Source organism: Aythya ferina, assembly GCF_964211825.1.
Source record: "Aythya ferina genome assembly, chromosome: Z".
In the NCBI taxonomy this organism is placed as follows: Eukaryota; Metazoa; Chordata; class Aves; order Anseriformes; family Anatidae; genus Aythya; species Aythya ferina.
The window spans coordinates 8,660,362-8,675,898 of record NC_140299.1 but is presented as its reverse complement, the minus strand read 5'-3'; the positions used below and the strand labels follow the sequence as shown (position 1 = coordinate 8,675,898).

At 56.3% G+C, this 15,537-nt stretch overlaps 2 protein-coding genes and 2 pseudogenes across 12 annotated transcripts in view; 1 reads left to right on the top strand and 3 right to left on the bottom strand.

The window, feature by feature from the left end:
* UBAP2 (ubiquitin associated protein 2) overlaps positions 1–15,537 on the top strand; it is a 138,163-nt gene that overhangs the window by 78,500 nt on the left and 44,126 nt on the right. The window lies entirely within an intron of this gene.
* LOC311427591 (interferon) lies at positions 1,507–3,177 on the bottom strand. Its single transcript, XM_084505045.1, has one exon. It carries the CDS (start codon positions 2,453–2,455, stop codon positions 1,877–1,879), a length of 579 nt encoding a protein of 192 aa, XP_084361171.1. The 5' UTR covers positions 2,456–3,177; the 3' UTR covers positions 1,507–1,876.
* LOC311427594 (interferon pseudogene) lies at positions 6,266–8,231 on the bottom strand (annotated as a pseudogene). Its single transcript has one exon. The product of its transcript is annotated as an interferon pseudogene (transcript).
* Positions 12,018–14,639, bottom strand: LOC311426597 (interferon pseudogene; annotated as a pseudogene). The gene is made up of 2 exons: positions 14,218–14,639; positions 12,018–12,660 (listed from the first exon to the last, which is right to left on the bottom strand). The product of its transcript is annotated as an interferon pseudogene (transcript).

Below are 15,537 nucleotides of genomic sequence, written 5' to 3'. Positions count from 1 at the left end.
AGCCGTCCCTGAAATGTCGGCCTAGGGCATCCCGTTAGTGACTGGCTGCCAGCCTGCTGTAAGGCCGTTTAGCGTAAGCCTCTGAGGCCGCCTTGTCTGGTGGTTGCTGTCCTCTCGTCCTGTGTACTCGTGGAGCAGTTTGCTGTCCGTTTTGTCCGGAAGGGTACTGTGAGAGGAAGTCTGGAAAGCTCTGCTGAAGTGAGTGACACAGTCACAGAATGTGAGGGATAGAAGGGACCTTGACCGATCATCTAGTCTGTTCCCGCTGCCGGAGCAGGAAGACTGAGATCACGTCGCACAGGAGCGCCTCCAGGCAGGTTGTGAATGTCTCCAGAGAAGGGGACTCCACAGCTCCCGTGGTCAGCCTGTTCCAGTGTTCTGCGAGCCTCACCGTGGAGAAGTTTTGTCTCATATTGACACGGAACGTGAGGTGTAATCTGAATATTCCAGCTTGCACCCGTTGCTCCTTGTCCTATGTGTGGATGTCACAGAGAAGAGCCTGGCTCCATCCTCCTGACACCTGTCCTTCCCGCATTGACAAAGACGAATAAGGTCAGCCCTGAGTGTGCTCCTCTCCAAGCTGAAGAGAGCGAGCTGCCTCAGCCGTTTTTGGTAAGGGAGATGCTCCACTCCCTTCACGGTCCTCGTGGCTCTGTGCTGGACTCTCTCAAGCAGTTCCCTGTCCTTAGTTGAAGTAAGGGTCTGAGAACTGGAGAGAATATTCCAGATGTGGTCTCAGCAGCAGGGCAGAGTAGAGGGGGAGGAGAGCCTCTCTCAACCTGATAAGCACAGCCCTTGTAATACGCCCCAGGATGCCTTTGGCCTTGTTGGCCACAAGCACACAACCCCAAGCTGGCTGGTGGTCATCGTGCTGTCCAGCAGGACCCACGGGTCCGTTTCCCCTTCGCTGCTCTCCAGCACGACAGTCCCCAAGTTCTGGTGGTGTGTGGAGCTGTGCTTGCCCAGCTGCAGGACTGTCCACCTGCCCTTGTTCTATTTCATTAAATTTCTCCGCAGCAAGGTGAAAAGATGAGGTTGGGTGGTGTGCCTTGGTGAGGGATGTGCGTAATGTTGTCCTGAGAGGAGAAGCTTGAGTGAAAGAGGAGATTGGTGGCGTGCGGCCGTGTTGGCTGTGAGCAGTGAGTGTGCCGTGCCCGCGAGCGTGCCGTGTGCCTGGCCAGGCGCGAAGGCCACGTTGCTCCCTGGCCGTGTGGGTCGGGGTAGGAGAGCGGGCAGCGGGCTGTGGAGGGGCTTGTTGTCTGAGGAGCGGAGCGCTGGGTTTTGGGTGTTGTTGGTGAGGGCGTCAGTGGCGTTGGCGGAGGGAGAGGTTTGCGGTCGCTGAAGCTGCGGAGGTTGTAGGAGAGGAGGAGAGCGAGAGCGAGCTGTGCCTGCTGTGCTGACGGAGGCTGGGAGAAGGAGAGAGGTGCTGAGTGTGTGGGGATGGTGGCTGCGAGGGCGTGGGGGGAGAGAGAGAGGGAGAGGGACTGTTGGCAGAGGTGTCCCGGTCTGGGCCGGGCCGGGAGAGGAGTGAGCGAGAGGAGTTTGGTTGGTGGGGTTCTCCCGAGACGGTTGAGTGGAAGTGCCTGAGCACTCGAGGGCTAAGCAGAAGCGTAAGGCTGGAGCTGAGGGCATTGTCCAGATGCCCCCGGGCCAGAGAGAGGGCTGCCGTAGGACTGGGCAGGTTCTTAGAAAAGGTCTTTATTTGGTTTGCATAAATAGTTACTAATAAATAGATGAGAATCATGGTTGAAATAAATAGTTAAATAAGGAGGGGGTGGGTGGTGGTGGCCACTGGGCTCTGGTCAGTTCTTGTCAGCGTCCCTGTGTGGTGGGCGAAGGGAGGCATGAGGGCAGAGGTTTGCGTGTGGGGCTCCTCTTAGCGCATGGTGCGGGTGAGGCGGTGGATGCGCTGGAAGCAGGCGTGAGCCTCGAGGCGGACGTGGTCCCATGCGCAGGGGCTGTAGGTGTGGTTCTGGAGGAAGTGTTGGATGCAGCCGAAGTACTTGTTGATGCTGAGGTGAAGGTTGCGGGGCCCTCGCCTGTGGAGGCGCGTGGCGTCGGCTGGGATGCAGCGCTCGAGGTGGTGGATGTGGTGCTGGAGCTGGTTGAGGAGGTCGTGGCGTGCGGTGTGGAGCCAGTGCGCGGGGGTGCTGGGGCTGCTGAGGGTGTCGAAGAGGTGTTGGAGGAGGTGGAGGGCGGTGTGTGCGGCTTGCTGCGTGTCGTTGGTGTCCAGGAGGGTGTCCGGGAAGGAGCAAGGCGCGTGTTGCTGCGGGCAGGGCTGTGTGGGGCTGGGAGCCATGTCACGGAGGAGCTGGAGGCTGTCCCAGGTGAAGGTGCTGTCGTGGAGGCGCAGGGGGCCGCAGGAGAAGGCGTTGGCGGGAGGCGTGAGGAGGAGCAGGAGGGCCAGGAGGGCGCTGTAGATGGCTGGTGGTGGTGGGGCTGATGGCCCAGGCATGGTGGCTCTTGGGTTGTGCTGGGCAAGAGCCTGTTGGGGCTGGGTGGTGTTGGTGCTCGGGGTGCTGCTGGGTGTCGAGCTTTATACAGTGCTGCATCTTCCTTTCCCTTCATCACTTTCAGGTCTTTGAGGTTGTTTTGGCTGTGGTTTTCAGTTTGGATTGGTTGTGGTTTGAGGGGAAATGCCTTGGTGGGTTTGGCCCTGAGTGCGGTGCGCAAGCTGTAGGTCCTTGGCTCATGTTGTGGTGGATATTTTTTGGCGTATTTGGAGGCGGGGAAGTGAAAGTGGTTTCGAGAAAGTTGTGGGGAAAGGTGTGCCACAGATGTTGTGTTTGTTTCCTATTTCTGGTTTCCATTTTGTTTTAAACAAGCATCTTTGCATCATAGCTACACTGAAACTTCTCTTTCTGCACAAGCCTTGTTTCGCTTTGCAATGCCATAGTGTTAGGTTGCCTTCTTTGTACCACTAATGTGTTTCCTCTGGATTCCCTTGTATGTGTTGATGTTTCTGTGTCTTTTTTAAGTATTGTGAAGTTTGGTTCTTCAATGGAACCTAAGGGAGTTGTCTGGTGTAACCATTGCTTTGTGGTGGTAGTTTGAGAGGAGATTTCTGAGAAAGCTGCAGCTACCGTGAGTCCTTTACTCAGTCTCGTCTTCTGTGGACTGAACAAAGGTTGTTGGTGGTATGGTGTGTAGGGAAGTGTGTTGGTGAGTTTCCCCCGAGCCTGGGACAGGTTTTGGAGGTCCTTGGCTTATTTTTTATTTATTTATTTATTTATTTTTGCGAGGTGGTGGTTAATCTGTCCTTAGTGTTTGTGTGGGGGATGTGAAAGTGGTGGGGAGAGGGTGCTGGTGCAGCTGTGCTGCGGATGTGCTTTTCTTAGTGTTTCCCTTTTGGCCTTGAGGGAGAGTAGTTGAGCGTTGGCCAAGAGTGCTCTTCCTTCCGAGGTGCACTTTCCCTATGTCATGGCCTAGTGTGAGGTTTGGGTTTTTTCTTCTTGGTCTTCTTTTGCCCGCGTGTTCCGTTTTTCCTTTCAGCTCAGTTGTTCATTGCAGGTTTCGATGTGTTTCTGGAGTCAGGGGTGTTGTGATCTGCTTGGTGCAAGATCTGCCTTGCTGTAGGCAGGAATTGTTGGGGGAGAGGTGTCCCTTGTGTTCCTGTGCTTGGAGTGTCTGTCTGGATGGAGCTTCCCAAAGGCGTCTGTGCCTTGTCCTTGGTTGGATCACCCGTATGTTGGGTTTGTGTTTGTGTTTTTTTTTTTTTTTAGGATGAGGCGGGAGTTTGTGGTAGCATGTCCTGCAAATGAAAGGACCCCCCAGCATCATGGAGTCATTGAGGTTGGGGAAGACCTCGAAGATCATGTAGCTGAACCCTTAAGCTTGTGTGCTTGTCCAGCAGTATCCCTTGCCATGAAGCCCTGAATGTAGGCGTTTCTTGAAGACCTCGAGGGATGGTAGCTCATCAAGTCCATCTTGAAGTGTGTGCAGAGAGGGCACTGCATTGTCTGTGGTGCTGTGCTTGTGTTGCTGGTTGTATTGGGCTTGTTTTTTGGTCTTTCCCCTTTGTTTTGCTCTTGGTTATTTGTGAAGCAGTAGAAGGGCAAGGAGCTCTTTCCTCTGTCATGGCGTGTAGGCGTTTGTTGGTCCTTGTGGGAAGAAGGCTGTGAAGAAAGCTGTGACTGTGTCAGGAGGCAAGAAGAAGCGTAGAACCATGGTATATGGTGAGTGTGAAGGGGCCCTCCAGGACGGTGTAGTCCAAGTCCTGGGTCCGTGCAGGAGGAGCCCAAAGTGTGTATTTCTGAGAGCCTTGTCCAAGCAGTCCTTGAGCTCCGTGAGCACCTCCCTGTGGAGCGTGTTGCAGTGCCCAGCTACGTTCTCTGTGAAGAAGCTTTTCCGAAGAGGCAGCGTGAGCCTTCCTTGTCCCAGCTCCGTGCTGTTCGCTGGGGTCCTGTGGCTGTCCCCAGAGAGCAGAGCTCAGGGCGTGCCCCTCTGCTCCCCTCGTGAGGGAGCCGCATGCCGGCATGAGGCCTGCTGTTGTTGGCTGAACAAAGTGAGGGACTTGATCCACTGCTCGCACGTCTTGCCCTCTGGACCTCTGCAGGTCTCCGTTTCCCTCGTTTGGAAGTTCTCCAATAGCTTTATGCCCTTGTTTTGTGGTACCCAGAAGTGCAGAGGGTGCTCGAGGTGAGGCTGGCCCAGAGCAGAGTGGGACAGTGCCTTCCCTGGCTGGGCCTGGGGCTGCCTAGGAAATGGCTGGCCCTTTTGTCTGCCAGGGCATGCTGCTGGCTCCTCTTGCACTTGGTGTTGACCCAAAGGCTGAGATGTGTTTCTGTGGGGCCGCTGTCCGGCCTGTGTTCCCCCCGTGTGCCCGTGAAGGCAGGGTTGCCCCGTCCCTGGTGCAGCCCAACGCAGCGCTTGGTCTTGGTGCCCGTGAGGTGGTTGGTGAGTGCCCAGCCCTCTGGTTTGCCAAGAGGTGCGTGCGAGGGCTCTGTGTCCTCGCGGGAGTGCGTGCCTCCTGCGAGTGTAGTGTTGTTGGCTAAGTCACTCGTTCTGCCTTTGAGTCCTGCATCCAGGTTGTTCATGAAGGCACTTGAGAGAGCCGTCCCTGAAATGTCGGCCTAGGGCATCCCGTTAGTGACTGGCTGCCAGCCTGCTGTAAGGCCGTTTAGCGTAAGCCTCTGAGGCCGCCTTGTCTGGTGGTTGCTGTCCTCTCGTCCTGTGTACTCGTGGAGCAGTTTGCTGTCCGTTTTGTCCGGAAGGGTACTGTGAGAGGAAGTCTGGAAAGCTCTGCTGAAGTGAGTGACACAGTCACAGAATGTGAGGGATAGAAGGGACCTTGACCGATCATCTAGTCTGTTCCCGCTGCCGGAGCAGGAAGACTGAGATCACGTCGCACAGGAGCGCCTCCAGGCAGGTTGTGAATGTCTCCAGAGAAGGGGACTCCACAGCTCCCGTGGTCAGCCTGTTCCAGTGTTCTGCGAGCCTCACCGTGGAGAAGTTTTGTCTCATATTGACACGGAACGTGAGGTGTAATCTGAATATTCCAGCTTGCACCCGTTGCTCCTTGTCCTATGTGTGGATGTCACAGAGAAGAGCCTGGCTCCATCCTCCTGACACCTGTCCTTCCCGCATTGACAAAGACGAATAAGGTCAGCCCTGAGTGTGCTCCTCTCCAAGCTGAAGAGAGCGAGCTGCCTCAGCCGTTTTTGGTAAGGGAGATGCTCCACTCCCTTCACGGTCCTCGTGGCTCTGTGCTGGACTCTCTCAAGCAGTTCCCTGTCCTTAGTTGAAGTAAGGGTCTGAGAACTGGAGAGAATATTCCAGATGTGGTCTCAGCAGCAGGGCAGAGTAGAGGGGGGAGGAGAGCCTCTCTCAACCTGATAAGCACAGCCCTTGTAATACGCCCCAGGATGCCTTTGGCCTTGTTGGCCACAAGCACACAACCCCAAGCTGGCTGGTGGTCATCGTGCTGTCCAGCAGGACCCACGGGTCCGTTTCCCCTTCGCTGCTCTCCAGCACGACAGTCCCCAAGTTCTGGTGGTGTGTGGAGCTGTGCTTGCCCAGCTGCAGGACTGTCCACCTGCCCTTGTTCTATTTCATTAAATTTCTCCCCAGCAAGGTGAAAAGATGAGGTTGGGTGGTGTGCCTTGGTGAGGGATGTGGTGAGGGATTGGTGAATGTTGTCCTGAGAGGAGAAGCTTGAGTGAAAGAGGAGATTGGTGGCGTGCGGCCGTGTTGGCTGTGAGCAGTGAGTGTGCCGTGCCCGCGAGCGTGCCGTGTGCCTGGCCAGGCGCGAAGGCCACGTTGCTCCCTGGCCGTGTGGGTCGGGGTAGGAGAGCAGGCAGCGGGCTGTGGAGGGGCTTGTTGTCTGAGGAGCGGAGCGCTGGGTTTTGGGTGTTGTTGGTGAGGGCGTCAGTGGCGTTGGCGGAGGGAGAGGTTTGCGGTCGCTGAAGCTGCGGAGGTTGTAGGAGAGGAGGAGAGCGAGAGCGAGCTGTGCCTGCTGTGCTGACGGAGGCTGGGAGAAGGAGAGAGGTGCTGAGTGTGTGGGGGTGGTGGCTGCGAGGGCGTGGGGGGAGAGAGAGAGGGAGAGGGACTGTTGGCAGAGGTGTCCCGGTCTGGGCCGGGCCGGGAGAGGAGTGAGCGAGAGGAGTTTGGTTGGTGGGGTTCTCCCGAGACGGTTGAGTGGAAGTGCCTGAGCACTCGAGGGCTAAGCAGAAGCGTAAGGCTGGAGCTGAGGGCATTGTCCAGATGCCCCCGGGCCAGAGAGAGGGCTGCCGTAGGACTGGGCAGGTTCTTAGAAAAGGTCTTTATTTGGTTTGCATAAATAGTTACTAATAAATAGATGAGAATCATGGTTGAAATAAATAGTTAAATAAGGAGGGGGTGGGTGGTGGTGGCCACTGGGCTCTGGTCAGTTCTTGTCAGCGTCCCTGTGTGGTGGGCGAAGGGAGGCATGAGGGCAGAGGTTTGCGTGTGGGGCTCCTCTTAGCGCATGGTGCGGGTGAGGCGGTGGATGCGCTGGAAGCAGGCGTGAGCCTCGAGGCGGACGTGGTCCCATGCGCAGGGGCTGTAGGTGTGGTTCTGGAGGAAGTGTTGGATGCAGCCGAAGTACTTGTTGATGCTGAGGTGAAGGTTGCGGGGCCCTCGCCTGTGGAGGCGCGTGGTGTCGGCTGGGATGCAGCGCTCGAGGTGGTGGATGTGGTGCTGGAGCTGGTTGAGGAGGTCGTGGCGTGCGGTGTGGAGCCAGTGCGCGGGGGTGCTGGGGCTGCTGAGGGTGTCGAAGAGGTGTTGGAGGAGGTGGAGGGCGGTGTGTGCGGCTTGCTGCGTGTTGTTGGTGTCCAGGAGGGTGTCCGGGAAGGAGCAAGGCGCGTGTTGCTGCGGGCAGGGCTGTGTGGGGCTGGGAGCCATGTCGCGGAGGAGCTGGAGGCTGTCCCAGGTGAAGGTGCTGTCATGGAGGCGCAGGGGGCCGCAGGAGAAGGCGTTGGCGGGAGGCGTGAGGAGGAGCAGGAGGGCCAGGAGGGCGCTGTAGATGGCTGGTGGTGGTGGGGCTGATGGCCCAGGCATGGTGGCTCTTGGGTTGTGCTGGGCAAGAGCCTGTTGGGGCTGGGTGGTGTTGGTGCTCGGGGTGCTGCTGGGTGTCGAGCTTTATACAGTGCTGCATCTTCCTTTCCCTTCATCACTTTCAGGTCTTTGAGGTTGTTTTGGCTGTGGTTTTCAGTTTGGATTGGTTGTGGTTTGAGGGGAAATGCCTTGGTGGGTTTGGCCCTGAGTGCGGTGCGCAAGCTGTAGGTCCTTGGCTCATGTTGTGGTGGATATTTTTTGGCGTATTTGGAGGCGGGGAAGTGAAAGTGGTTTCGAGAAAGTTGTGGGGAAAGGTGTGCCACAGATGTTGTGTTTGTTTCCTATTTCTGGTTTCCATTTTGTTTTAAACAAGCATCTTTGCATCATAGCTACACTGAAACTTCTCTTTCTGCACAAGCCTTGTTTCGCTTTGCAATGCCATAGTGTTAGGTTGCCTTCTTTGTACCACTAATGTGTTTCCTCTGGATTCCCTTGTATGTGTTGATGTTTCTGTGTCTTTTTTAAGTATTGTGAAGTTTGGTTCTTCAATGGAACCTAAGGGAGTTGTCTGGTGTAACCATTGCTTTGTGGTGGTAGTTTGAGAGGAGATTTCTGAGAAAGCTGCAGCTACCGTGAGTCCTTTACTCAGTCTCGTCTTCTGTGGACTGAACAAAGGTTGTTGGTGGTATGGTGTGTAGGGAAGTGTGTTGGTGAGTTTCCCCCGAGCCTGGGACAGGTTTTGGAGGTCCTTGGCTTATTTATTTATTTATTTATTTATTTATTTATTTATTTATTTATTTATTTATTTATTTTTGCGAGGTGGTGGTTAATCTGTCCTTAGTGTTTGTGTGGGGGATGTGAAAGTGGTGGGGAGAGGGTGCTGGTGCAGCTGTGCTGCGGATGTGCTTTTCTTAGTGTTTCCCTTTTGGCCTTGAGGGAGAGTAGTTGAGCGTTGGCCAAGAGTGCTCTTCCTTCCGAGGTGCACTTTCCCTATGTCATGGCCTAGTGTGAGGTTTGGGTTTTTTCTTCTTGGTCTTCTTTTGCCCGCGTGTTCCGTTTTTCCTTTCAGCTCAGTTGTTCATTGCAGGTTTCGATGTGTTTCTGGAGTCAGGGGTGTTGTGATCTGCTTGGTGCAAGATCTGCCTTGCTGTAGGCAGGAATTGCTGGGGGAGAGGTGTCCCTTGTGTTCCTGTGCTTGGAGTGTCTGTCTGGATGGAGCTTCCCAAAGGCGTCTGTGCCTTGTCCTTGGTTGGATCACCCGTATGTTGGGTTTGTGTTTGTGTTTTTTTTTTTTTAGGATGAGGCGGGAGTTTGTGGTAGCATGTCCTGCAAATGAAAGGACCCCCCAGCATCATGGAGTCATTGAGGTTGGGGAAGACCTCGAAGATCATGTAGCTGAACCCTTAAGCTTGTGTGCTTGTCCAGCAGTATCCCTTGCCATGAAGCCCTGAATGTAGGCGTTTCTTGAAGACCTCGAGGGATGGTAGCTCATCAAGTCCATCTTGAAGTGTGTGCAGAGAGGGCACTGCATTGTCTGTGGTGCTGTGCTTGTGTTGCTGGTTGTATTGGGCTTGTTTTTTGGTCTTTCCCCTTTGTTTTGCTCTTGGTTATTTGTGAAGCAGTAGAAGGGCAAGGAGCTCTTTCCTCTGTCATGGCGTGTAGGCGTTTGTTGGTCCTTGTGGGAAGAAGGCTGTGAAGAAAGCTGTGACTGTGTCAGGAGGCAAGAAGAAGCGTAGAACCATGGTATATGGTGAGTGTGAAGGGGCCCTCCAGGACGGTGTAGTCCAAGTCCTGGGTCCGTGCAGGAGGAGCCCAAAGTGTGTATTTCTGAGAGCCTTGTCCAAGCAGTCCTTGAGCTCCGTGAGCACCTCCCTGTGGAGCGTGTTGCAGTGCCCAGCTACGTTCTCTGTGAAGAAGCTTTTCCGAAGAGGCAGCGTGAGCCTTCCTTGTCCCAGCTCCGTGCCGTTCGCTGGGGTCCTGTGGCTGTCCCCAGAGAGCAGAGCTCAGGGCGTGCCCCTCTGCTCCCCTCGTGAGGGAGCCGCATGCCGGCATGAGGCCTGCTGTTGTTGGCTGAACAAAGTGAGGGACTTGATCCACTGCTCGCACGTCTTGCCCTCTGGACCTCTGCAGGTCTCCGTTTCCCTCGTTTGGAAGTTCTCCAATAGCTTTATGCCCTTGTTTTGTGGTACCCAGAAGTGCAGAGGGTGCTCGAGGTGAGGCTGGCCCAGAGCAGAGTGGGACAATGCCTTCCCTGGCTGGGCCTGGGGCTGCCTAGGAAATGGCTGGCCCTTTTGTCTGCCAGGGCATGCTGCTGGCTCCTCTTGCACTTGGTGTTGACCCAAAGGCTGAGATGTGTTTCTGTGGGGCCGCTGTCCGGCCTGTGTTCCCCCCGTGTGCCCGTGAAGGCAGGGTTGCCCCGTCCCTGGTGCAGCCCAACGCAGCGCTTGGTCTTGGTGCCCGTGAGGTGGTTGGTGAGTGCCCAGCCCTCTGGTTTGCCAAGAGGTGCGTGCGAGGGCTCTGTGCCCTCGCGGGAGTGCGTGCCTCCTGCGAGTGTAGTGTTGTTGGCTAAGTCACTCGTTCTGCCTTTGAGTCCTGCATCCAGGTTGTTCATGAAGGCACTTGAGAGAGCCGTCCCTGAAATGTCGGCCTAGGGCATCCCGTTAGTGACTGGCTGCCAGCCTGCTGTAAGGCCGTTTAGCGTAAGCCTCTGAGGCCGCCTTGTCTGGTGGTTGCTGTCCTCTCGTCCTGTGTACTCGTGGAGCAGTTTGCTGTCCATTTTGTCCGGAAGGGTACTGTGAGAGGAAGTCTGGAAAGCTCTGCTGAAGTGAGTGACACAGTCACAGAATGTGGGGGATAGAAGGGACCTTGACCGATCATCTAGTCTGTTCCCGCTGCCGGAGCAGGAAGACTGAGATCACGTCGCACAGGAGCGCCTCCAGGCAGGTTGTGAATGTCTCCAGAGAAGGGGACTCCACAGCTCCCGTGGTCAGCCTGTTCCAGTGTTCTGCGAGCCTCACCGTGGAGAAGTTTTGTCTCATATTGACACGGAACGTGAGGTGTAATCTGAATATTCCAGCTTGCACCCGTTGCTCCTTGTCCTATGTGTGGATGTCACAGAGAAGAGCCTGGCTCCATCCTCCTGACACCTGTCCTTCCCGCATTGACAAAGACGAATAAGGTCAGCCCTGAGTGTGCTCCTCTCCAAGCTGAAGAGAGCGAGCTGCCTCAGCCGTTTTTGGTAAGGGAGATGCTCCACTCCCTTCACGGTCCTCGTGGCTCTGTGCTGGACTCTCTCAAGCAGTTCCCTGTCCTTAGTTGAAGTAAGGGTCTGAGAACTGGAGAGAATATTCCAGATGTGGTCTCAGCAGCAGGGCAGAGTAGAGGGGGAGGAGAGCCTCTCTCAACCTGATAAGCACAGCCCTTGTAATACGCCCCAGGATGCCTTTGGCCTTGTTGGCCACAAGCACACAACCCCAAGCTGGCTGGTGGTCATCGTGCTGTCCAGCAGGACCCACGGGTCCGTTTCCCCTTCGCTGCTCTCCAGCACGACAGTCCCCAAGTTCTGGTGGTGTGTGGAGCTGTGCTTGCCCAGCTGCAGGACTGTCCACCTGCCCTTGTTCTATTTCATTAAATTTCTCCCCAGCAAGGTGAAAAGATGAGGTTGGGTGGTGTGCCTTGGTGAGGGATGTGCGTAATGTTGTCCTGAGAGGAGAAGCTTGAGTGAAAGAGGAGATTGGTGGCGTGCGGCCGTGTTGGCTGTGAGCAGTGAGTGTGCCGTGCCCGCGAGCGTGCCATGTGCCTGGCCAGGCGCGAAGGCCACGTTGCTCCCTGGCCGTGTGGGTCGGGGTAGGAGAGCGGGCAGCGGGCTGTGGAGGGGCTTGTTGTCTGAGGAGCGGAGCGCTGGGTTTTGGGTGTTGTTGGTGAGGGCGTCAGTGGCGTTGGCGGAGGGAGAGGTTTGCGGTCGCTGAAGCTGCGGAGGTTGTAGGAGAGGAGGAGAGCGAGAGCGAGCTGTGCCTGCTGTGCTGACGGAGGCTGGGAGAAGGAGAGAGGTGCTGAGTGTGTGGGGGTGGTGGCTGCGAGGGCGTGGGGGGAGAGAGAGAGGGAGAGGGACTGTTGGCAGAGGTGTCCCGGTCTGGGCCGGGCCGGGAGAGGAGTGAGCGAGAGGAGTTTGGTTGGTGGGGTTCTCCCGAGACGGTTGAGTGGAAGTGCCTGAGCACTCGAGGGCTAAGCAGAAGCGTAAGGCTGGAGCTGAGGGCATTGTCCAGATGCCCCCGGGCCAGAGAGAGGGCTGCCGTAGGACTGGGCAGGTTCTTAGAAAAGGTCTTTATTTGGTTTGCATAAATAGTTACTAATAAATAGATGAGAATCATGGTTGAAATAAATAGTTAAATAAGGAGGGGGTGGGTGGTGGTGGCCACTGGGCTCTGGTCAGTTCTTGTCAGCATCCCTGTGTGGTGGGCGAAGGGAGGCATGAGGGCAGAGGTTTGCGTGTGGGGCTCCTCTTAGCGCATGGTGCGGGTGAGGCGGTGGATGCGCTGGAAGCAGGCGTGAGCCTCGAGGCGGACGTGGTCCCATGCGCAGGGGCTGTAGGTGTGGTTCTGGAGGAAGTGTTGGATGCAGCCGAAGTACTTGTTGATGCTGAGGTGAAGGTTGCGGGGCCCTCGCCTGTGGAGGCGCGTGGTGTCGGCTGGGATGCAGCGCTCGAGGTGGTGGATGTGGTGCTGGAGCTGGTTGAGGAGGTCGTGGCGTGTGGTGTGGAGCCAGTGCGCGGGGGTGCTGGGGCTGCTGAGGGTGTCGAAGAGGTGTTGGAGGAGGTGGAGGGCGGTGTGTGCGGCTTGCTGCGTGTCGTTGGTGTCCAGGAGGGTGTCCGGGAAGGAGCAAGGCGCGTGTTGCTGCGGGCAGGGCTGTGTGGGGCTGGGAGCCATGTCGCGGAGGAGCTGGAGGCTGTCCCAGGTGAAGGTGCTGTCGTGGAGGCGCAGGGGGCTGCAGGAGAAGGCGTTGGCGGGAGGCGTGAGGAGGAGCAGGAGGGCCAGGAGGGCGCTGTAGATGGCTGGTGGTGGTGGGGCTGATGGCCCAGGCACGGTGGCTCTTGGGTTGTGCTGGGCAAGAGCCTGTTGGGGCTGGGTGGTGTTGGTGCTCGGGGTGCTGCCGGGTGTCAAGCTTTATGCAGTGCGGCATCTTCCTTTCCCTTTGTCGCTTTCAGGTCATCGAGGTGCTTTCGGCTGTAGTTTTTCAGTTTTGGTTGGTTGTGGTTTGAGGGGAAGTGCGTTGTTGGGGTTGCCCTGAGCGCGGTGCGCGAGCTGTAGGTCCTTGGCTCGTGTTTTTGTTGGCGTGGTGGGTACTCTGTCCTTAGTGTTTGTGTGGGGGATGTGAAAGTGTTGGGGAGAGGGTGCTGGTGCAGCTGTGCTGCGGATGTGCTTTTCTTAGTGTTTCCCTTTTGGCCTTGAGGGAGAGTAGTTGAGCGTTGGCCAAGAGTGCTCTTCCTTCCGAGGTGCACTTTCCCTATGTCATGGCCTAGTGTGAGGTTTGGGTTTTTTCTTCTTGGTCTTCTTTTGCCCGCGTGTTCCGTTTTTCCTTTCAGCTCAGTTGTTCATTGCAGGTTTCGATGTGTTTCTGGAGTCAGGGGTGTTGTGATCTGCTTGGTGCAAGATCTGCCTTGCTGTAGGCAGGAATTGTTGGGGGAGAGGTGTCCCTTGTGTTCCTGTGCTTGGAGTGTCTGTCTGGATGGAGCTTCCCAAAGGCGTCTGTGCCTTGTCCTTGGTTGGATCACCCGTATGTTGGGTTTGTGTTTGTGTTTTTTTTTTTTTTAGGATGAGGCGGGAGTTTGTGGTAGCATGTCCTGCAAATGAAAGGACCCCCCAGCATCATGGAGTCATTGAGGTTGGGGAAGACCTCGAAGATCATGTAGCTGAACCCTTAAGCTTGTGTGCTTGTCCAGCAGTATCCCTTGCCATGAAGCCCTGAATGTAGGCGTTTCTTGAAGACCTCGAGGGATGGTAGCTCATCAAGTCCATCTTGAAGTGTGTGCAGAGAGGGCACTGCATTGTCTGTGGTGCTGTGCTTGTGTTGCTGGTTGTATTGGGCTTGTTTTTTGGTCTTTCCCCTTTGTTTTGCTCTTGGTTATTTGTGAAGCAGTAGAAGGGCAAGGAGCTCTTTCCTCTGTCATGGCGTGTAGGCGTTTGTTGGTCCTTGTGGGAAGAAGGCTGTGAAGAAAGCTGTGACTGTGTCAGGAGGCAAGAAGAAGCGTAGAACCATGGTATATGGTGAGTGTGAAGGGGCCCTCCAGGACGGTGTAGTCCAAGTCCTGGGTCCGTGCAGGAGGAGCCCAAAGTGTGTATTTCTGAGAGCCTTGTCCAAGCAGTCCTTGAGCTCCGTGAGCACCTCCCTGTGGAGCGTGTTGCAGTGCCCAGCTACGTTCTCTGTGAAGAAGCTTTTCCGAAGAGGCAGCGTGAGCCTTCCTTGTCCCAGCTCCGTGCCGTTCGCTGGGGTCCTGTGGCTGTCCCCAGAGAGCAGAGCTCAGGGCGTGCCCCTCTGCTCCCCTCGTGAGGGAGCCGCATGCCGGCATGAGGCCTGCTGTTGTTGGCTGAACAAAGTGAGGGACTTGATCCACTGCTCGCACGTCTTGCCCTCTGGACCTCTGCAGGTCTCCGTTTCCCTCGTTTGGAAGTTCTCCAATAGCTTTATGCCCTTGTTTTGTGGTACCCAGAAGTGCAGAGGGTGCTCGAGGTGAGGCTGGCCCAGAGCAGAGTGGGACAATGCCTTCCCTGGCTGGGCCTGGGGCTGCCTAGGAAATGGCTGGCCCTTTTGTCTGCCAGGGCATGCTGCTGGCTCCTCTTGCACTTGGTGTTGACCCAAAGGCTGAGATGTGTTTCTGTGGGGCCGCTGTCCGGCCTGTGTTCCCCCCGTGTGCCCGTGAAGGCAGGGTTGCCCCGTCCCTGGTGCAGCCCAACGCAGCGCTTGGTCTTGGTGCCCGTGAGGTGGTTGGTGAGTGCCCAGCCCTCTGGTTTGCCAAGAGGTGCGTGCGAGGGCTCTGTGCCCTCGCGGGAGTGCGTGCCTCCTGCGAGTGTAGTGTTGTTGGCTAAGTCACTCGTTCTGCCTTTGAGTCCTGCATCCAGGTTGTTCATGAAGGCACTTGAGAGAGCCGTCCCTGAAATGTCGGCCTAGGGCATCCCGTTAGTGACTGGCTGCCAGCCTGCTGTAAGGCCGTTTAGCGTAAGCCTCTGAGGCCGCCTTGTCTGGTGGTTGCTGTCCTCTCGTCCTGTGTACTCGTGGAGCAGTTTGCTGTCCATTTTGTCCGGAAGGGTACTGTGAGAGGAAGTCTGGAAAGCTCTGCTGAAGTGAGTGACACAGTCACAGAATGTGGGGGATAGAAGGGACCTTGACCGATCATCTAGTCTGTTCCCGCTGCCGGAGCAGGAAGACTGAGATCACGTCGCACAGGAGCGCCTCCAGGCAGGTTGTGAATGTCTCCAGAGAAGGGGACTCCACAGCTCCCGTGGTCAGCCTGTTCCAGTGTTCTGCGAGCCTCACCGTGGAGAAGTTTTGTCTCATATTGACACGGAACGTGAGGTGTAATCTGAATATTCCAGCTTGCACCCGTTGCTCCTTGTCCTATGTGTGGATGTCACAGAGAAGAGCCTGGCTCCATCCTCCTGACACCTGTCCTTCCCGCATTGACAAAGACGAATAAGGTCAGCCCTGAGTGTGCTCCTCTCCAAGCTGAAGAGAGCGAGCTGCCTCAGCCGTTTTTGGTAAGGGAGATGCTCCACTCCCTTCACGGTCCTCGTGGCTCTGTGCTGGACTCTCTCAAGCAGTTCCCTGTCCTTAGTTGAAGTAAGGGTCTGAGAACTGGAGAGAATATTCCAGATGTGGTCTCAGCAGCAGGGCAGAGTAGAGGGGGAGGAGAGCCTCTCTCAACCTGATAAGCACAGCCCTTGTAATACGCCCCAGGATGCCTTTGGCCTTGTTGGCCACAAGCACACAACCCCAAGCTGGCTGGTGGTCATCGTGCTGTCCAGCAGG